The sequence below is a fragment of the Melanostigma gelatinosum genome, assembly GCF_949748355.1.
Source record: "Melanostigma gelatinosum genome assembly, chromosome: 13".
NCBI lineage: Eukaryota > Metazoa > Chordata > Actinopteri > Perciformes > Zoarcidae > Melanostigma > Melanostigma gelatinosum.
Window position 1 is genome coordinate 18,827,133 of NC_136646.1, and position 6,990 is coordinate 18,834,122.

General features: G+C 48.2%; 1 protein-coding gene across 1 annotated transcript; it reads left to right on the top strand.

Annotated features, from left to right (window-relative positions):
• Positions 1-52: 52 nt before the first annotated feature.
• On the top strand, positions 53-6,899 carry LOC306786405 (far upstream element-binding protein 2-like). Its single transcript, XM_079281168.1, is given in 18 exon segments — positions 53-194; positions 892-994; positions 1,175-1,234; positions 1,680-1,716; positions 1,892-1,944; positions 2,054-2,125; positions 2,269-2,326; positions 2,485-2,656; positions 2,804-2,902; positions 2,986-3,089; positions 3,091-3,275; positions 3,573-3,694; positions 3,829-4,122; positions 4,213-4,328; positions 4,432-4,511; positions 4,870-5,076; positions 5,414-5,601; positions 5,726-6,899. Coding segments are annotated over 18 exon segments (2,073 nt in total). The 5' UTR covers positions 53-80; the 3' UTR covers positions 5,735-6,899.
• The last annotated feature ends 91 nt before the right edge of the window (positions 6,900-6,990 follow it).

Sequence of the window (6,990 nt, forward strand, 5' to 3'; positions counted from 1 at the left end):
TAGATTCATGACTTTCCTTCCCGCTGCTGCAGCTGCTCCCGGTCTTGTGCGCTCTCTCCCTCGCCTGTCCGCTCGTCAACATGTCGGAGTACAATCCGCTGCCGCCACTCGGATCCGGGGACCCTCTGGGCGAACAAGCGGCTCTTGGGACGCGTTGGGACGCGTTTGCGGACGCGGTGCAGAGGGCCCGGCAGGTGAAGCGATGTGACCGGAAATAGAGTGTTTGGTTGTGGAGGCAGGGCGAGCTAACTAGTTAGCTTGAGGGCTAGCATCGTTGACACGGCTTGACACATAACACAAGGATGCATGTTATATATACATATATATTAATATATTATTCATGTTGCTCATAATAGCACAGTTAAGCTCGTTGAGTTACGTTATGTTCATGCTTTTTTGTACAGTTGCTAAAATACTGTGTACCTCAACAAGTGGTGGATGCAGACAATACAATTCGCAAAATTATATTCATTTCATTAACTGAAGGTGGTTGATGTAAATGTATTGCAGATAACAGTTCATCAAACTAGCCAACAACAAAGGCAACAGTGCATCAACGTATAGTAATCCAATGTAAAAGCTTACGTGACTATATACAGTCTTACATTATGATATCTGTATAATAATAACAGATGGATAGAATAGCAAAAAAAGTCACAAAATCAGATAGTTAAGAAATAAATAGAATTTAAAGTCAAATCATAGACTAAAATAGACAGATTATACTAAGAAACTGATAATAGACACTAAAGATAGGGCCATAATGTGAACTTTAATATGTACTTAATAAACACAGTCCATGCTAAGATGCTCAGTCCAATGTGTAACTTGTACACAAGTGTTGTTTTTCTTGGCTCAATTGTCGTGGTGCATTTTACACTTGTGTTCCAGATTGCAGCTAAAATTGGGGGTGACGCTGGCCCCCCCATGAACAACAACGCTGCATCGGAGAGCTTTGCATTCACTGCACAGAAGCGACAGCTGGAGGACGCAGGTACTGGTGACCTTGGAGTGTGCCTCATTTGAGAAAAGCTTCTGCCGAATGAATACATGTTAACCACCATCTGTATTGCACACTTGATGATGGCTGTAGATGCAGAAGGTGTTCCTCAAGGACACCTCACACACACACATTTACAGTAGTTATCTGTTGTTGTTTTTCCTCACCTGACAGATGAACCGGAGAGCAAGAAGCTGGCCGGAGAGAGTGACTTGGATTCAGCCAATGCATTGTGTGAGTTCGTCCCGCTATTTTATGCACTGTTTTCTCTTTGCTTTGAGATTTTTGGGCGGCAGTAGCTCAGTCGGTGGGTACTGGCTCGGAAACTGGAGTGTCGCTGCAAATCCCATCACGGACCAAATATGGGGCATGGACTTTTGTTCGCCTCCTGGGCACTGCGCCCCTGAGCAAGGCACTGGACCCCCCAAACTGCTCCCCAGTGCTGTATAGCAGCTGCTCCTGATCCTAGGTTGGGTTGCTGTGCTGTGTGACAATAGAAGTTGATTTAACTCACAGTTGACTCTATTTAAAACAGACTTCCAGTTGTTCGGTACTCTGGTTCCAGTAGTTTGCCCCTTTACCCTCGTCTGTCCACGTGCCTCCCCCTCTGTGTGTGTCTTGCAGTCAGTCAGTCAGTAATCCAAAACCTCTCCCGTTGCTCTGTTGTCTCCCTTCTCAGCTGTTGGTGAACAGCTAGCTGCTCTAGCACAACAAAGGTGAGATCTCATAGCTTTCAGTTCGATTGTGTATTATGTAGAAGTATTGGGCCTTTGTATCATGGCAGTAGATATAAACAAGAGTGTGGCTAAAAATAGGACTAGAAAGTCTCCTGTTGCCTGATTTGTTGCCTCTTTTTCCTTCCTTGTCATCCTCGCTTGCTGATGGTGTCAGGCCCGCCTCCAGCACGGAGGAGTACAGTATACCGGACAGCATGGTGGGACTGAGTGAGTGCAGCCCAACTCTGTTTTTTACACACATTGATGCCACTCAGTTTCTGCAATATAAGACACAAACAGATCCCCTATTGATAAAGTTCTGTCTCTTTGACCACAGTTATCGGCCGTGGAGGTGAACAGATCAACAAGATTCAACAGGAGTCAGCTTGCAAGGTTCAGATCGCACCAGGTACCGTCTTAAGTGAGCCTAAACACTTATCCACAGCTTTACATCTCTTTTTTATAGTTTACGATTCAGTATTTGCCTTTTAGATGTTGAACTAAAATGTATGTATTCCATGTGTGTGTGTGTGTGTGTGTGTGTGTGTCCAGACAGCGGAGGCCTTCCAGAGAGGTGCGTCTCTCTCACGGGATCCCAGGAATCCATACAGTAAGTGTCAGACTTAATGGCAATCGGCTCATTATTACTCATGATTCCGTGGGTTTCCCTCTACTCGTTTAAACGGGTTACCTATAATGACACTTGCCATCATATCGGCTTAATAACATTATTTAGTAGAATGAATGTGGAGTAACTGCCCTGGCCAGGAATGCCAAGAGACTGCTGGATGAGATCGTGTCACGGGGGAGGGGCACCCCCCCTTCTTCGTATCACGAGTCCACCAACGGGCAGAACGGCACGGTGCACGAGATGATGATCCCAGCTGGCAAGGCCGGCCTCGTCATTGGCAAAGGAGGAGAGACTATCAAGCAGCTGCAGGTGCATGGCTGTTACTTTTACATTTAGAAACTGTGGCCATCTTGGCAATTTTGCGATGTATGAAAAACTGGAGCCAGGAAAATATAGATTTTTATACTCCCGTGAAGATGCACACGATCATAATTTTTCATTTGTGTGATGTTTCAGGAGCGTGCAGGGGTGAAGATGATCCTGATCCAGGATGCCTCTCAGGGACCCAACGTCGACAAGCCCCTGCGCATTATCGGGGATCCTTACAAAGTCCAGGTACATTCACGAAGTCATCTCGTCAACATGAATGCGTGGTGCTGCGTTGCCGTGTATTGTAATCGTCATGTTTTCCTGTTCAGCAAGCGCAGGAGATGGTGCAGGAGATTCTGAGGGAGAGAGACCACGGTGGCTTTAGTGAAAGAAATGACTTTGGCTCCCGAATGGGAGGAGGCATGGATGTGAGTTAGTGTGTGTGTGTGTTGGGGGGGGGGGGGGGTTAAGTTGTCTTTGAACCAAATCCAAGATTTGAAAACGTTTCCCGCTCAGATCCCTGTACCAAGACACTCGGTCGGTGTGGTCATCGGGCGCAACGGAGACATGATCAAGAAAATCCAGAATGATGCTGGAGTCAGGATACAGTTCAAACAAGGTGATGACTCTCATGATCATGATAAGTGCAAATGAAAGACACCAGAGCAATAACCTTTGTGTGCCTTCTTGTTTGTACAGAGCAGGTGGCATCTTGCTGTCTTTCTTTGACTCTCTATTGACTCAAGGTGCATGATTGAAAAAGATGTCTGAGTGCTGGGTGTGCCTGCGAACAGCTACTGTTACGAAGGATTGTGTGAGGTCTTGAGTTTGGGTGGTGATTCTCAGAACTACAGGGGCCCCTGTGATTCCGGATATCAAAGATACAGCTTAATGAGGATTTCAATCTTTCTTCCAGATGACGGGACTGGTCCAGAAAAAATCGCCCACATCAGTGGTCCCCCTGACCGCTGCGAGCACGCTGCCCAGATCATCAACGGACTGATGCAGAGCATCAGGGTCAGGGAGGAGGGACAAGGGGTACGGATCACTCTCTCTCACAAAATCTAAAACGTGCTTTTGTTCACCCGTAAACTAATACACACACACACACACACACACTAAAATGCAGTAACTTATGTTCTAATACAGAGGCTTTCTCTCTCCATCCACAGGGTCCCCCAGGTCCTCCGGGCATGCCTGCAGGCAACAGGGGCCGAGGTGGGGGACAAGGCAGTTGGGGGCCCCCCGGAGGGGAGTTGACCTTCTCTATTCCCGCCCACAAGTGTGGCCTCGTGATTGGCCGGGGGGGAGAGAACGTCAAGTCCATCAACCAGCAGACGGGGGCCTTTGTGGAAATCTCTCGACAGCCGCCCCCCAACGGAGACCCCAACTTCAAGCTTTTCATCATCCGGGGCTCACCGCAGCAGATCGACCACGCCAAGCAGCTCATCGAGGAGAAGATCGAGGCATTTACCGCTCTTATTTGTTTAGTTTCATGCAGTAAAACCTTTCTTGGGTCTTCTTCATTTGATGTGTGATCATGTCATCTGCCACAGGGACCTTTGTGTCATGTCGGCTCCGGGCCAGGTGGACCGGGTCCTGCTGGTCCAATGGGTCCCTACAATCCCAACCCATACAACCCCGGCCCGCCTGGGGCACCCGGACCACCGCAGTGAGTAGCTACAAGCAATGTGCAGTAAAGCTTTACAGTGGCACGTAAGGAGGTTGATGATCCTGAGAGATTATTCATGATGAACTGTTTCTTTTCTCCTCAGCGGTGGTCCTCTGGGTCCTCAGCAGTACACCTCTCAAGGCTGGAGCAACACCTTCCAGCAGTGGCAGCCCCATGACCCCAGTGAGTCACCGTTTGACTTTTCAGGGTTCAATGTTTTATTTTTGCTCATTTTAGCATGTTTGGTCAAAAGCGCTTCAACCCTGCTACGGTACTTTCATTTCAGGCTAGAGGTTTTAGTGTATAACCCTCCCAGTCATTCCAGATGAGTAATGGCGTTCCTTCTTCTAAGTCTGGGATGGTCAACAAGGAGTACTGATGGAACTGTTGTCATGAGATGCAGAAGTCTTGACCTTAAGCTGCTCTGGCTAACCCTGTCTCTGTTTCCCCCCTGGTCCCCAAGCCCGGTCTCCAGGCCAGTAGCAGGGGCTCACCCTCACCCTATGAGGACCTCACACCCTCCACCCTGCGTCTTTTCTAGGCAAGGCAGCAGCCAATGACCCCAACGCAGCCTGGGCGGCCTACTACGCTCAGTGCTACCAGCAGCCGTCGGGGGCTGTGCCGGCCCAGTACCCCGCTGACCCAGCTGGAAGTGCCCAAACTTCAGGGGACCAGACCCAGCCTGCTCAGGCGCCGGGGGGCCAGCCAGACTACACCAAGGCCTGGGAGGAGTACTACAAGAAGATGGGTGAGGCTGCACAGGAACCCCACCTGTAGCTTTACTCTGCCAACGATTGCTTTTGTACCAGTGCTGAAATGATTTGGTGGTTTAAACATTCAAACATGCTCAGCTCAAAGGGAACTGTGTAGGGAAGAACTGAATGACGGCTCTTCACTATGCTGCAAGATTACCCATCAATCATTGCACCTCGCTGCATCCTCGAAACCTGATTTAGAACGAGGAATGTAGTGCTGATTTGGGACGCACAGAATGTTTCGTTCCCGAGGTGAACTATTTCTGGTCTTGTAGTCAAAATGAATGTGGTGGTGAGCTGGCTCATGTCTCTCTTGTCCGTCACCTCTAGCCCAGGCAGGAGGCTCTGTCCCTGGCTCGGCAGCTGCAGCCCCGGGGGCAGCGGGGGGAGCGGCGTCCACACCGGGGGGCCAGCAGGACTACAGCGCAGCCTGGGCCGAGTACTACAGGCAGCAGGCTGCGTACTACGGACCGACGGGACAGGCCCCCGGCCAGCAGTCCGCCCCCCAGCAAGGACAGGTCGGTGCAGAGGCTACAGCCAGGTTTTCATCCGACACACAGCTTCCCCTGAATACAATTTAGAGTTTATAATGAGACGTTTTATAACAAACGACGTGCCTCCTTTCAACCGTTTGTACTTTAGACGCAGTGAGAGCTCATGGCAGTAAGGGAGAGACGGGACGAGGAAGACCACCTGGAACCTGAGGCCAGGATCTCGCCTGTTTTTAATTTTCTTGTGAGGGGAAATAAAAAACCGTCCTCGCCACCAAACACCACCGGGATACTTTTTTAACAGAAATACGAACTGAACAAAACGTTCTAGTGCTTTGCTGCTGAGGGGACAGGTACACAGCTCCTCAGCGCTTCCGCATACATTTATATATGAACACGGAAGCCTTGAAACGTGTACTTTATTACGGAGGGGTTGCCAATAAAGCTGTCGTCGTCCTTTTAATAACTTCGTAAGACCCATTTTTATAGCACGTCATACCCCTGTGTTATATTTACTGAATTGCACACAGCTATTAGGACTATAATGATATTGTGTAGGAATCCTTTTTACAACGTGTTTGATTTGCTCAATGTGCCGACTTTTAATTTCCCCTCAGCTGAGGCTCGTATGGTACTTCATCTTGTGTACAACTGGTTTCTTTTGCTTGTGATGAATGCGTTCACTCGCAGTATTTTGTACGAGCCTGTTTGATGATACATACAAATGGAATTCCACAGTGTTGATTTCTGCATGTGGGCTGACGACTAACTGCTGAAAGCTGCTCGAAGGTAGACGACAAAAAAACGCTTAAAAGTAATAATAAAGAGCAGGAACGGCTTCTTCTGACGGTGACGTGCCAGTTATGTGAAAATGTGTTGTGATGGAGGTGAGTCCTCTTCAGGCTGCAGGAGTTCTGGGCCTTACACCAGGTTCAGCATCTTTGTTTCGGCCTTGGATTAAAAATGGCTTCCCTTTAACCGCCCTGCCATAAACACCCACCAGTGTGATGATCACGACGTAAAACATTGTTTGGTATCTTTGGTTTTATGGATGCCAACAAGAATGCGTTGATGGTTTTTCCCCTTCCCCACAGTCATTGTGTGCAACAGAAAGAAATGTAGTCTTCCAGTGTCTCACTTTAAGATATATTGTATATGTACATATATATATATATATATTCAGCAATATAAAGGCTGTTGGTTTTGACTTCCAGAGATGTATCAGGTATGAATCTTGTATTCTGAACGGCAGCTGTGAGCCTGCCTTTGGCAGCAGTGTTGATATTGTTAATAGACGACCACCAGCAGCGATACTCTGAATTAAATTGAGGCAAATGTTGATTACTGTAAAATGTGTGTCGAACATTTTGTTTTCTTTCGTGTTCAAAACTCTGTGCAGACGGAACTAAAGCACAG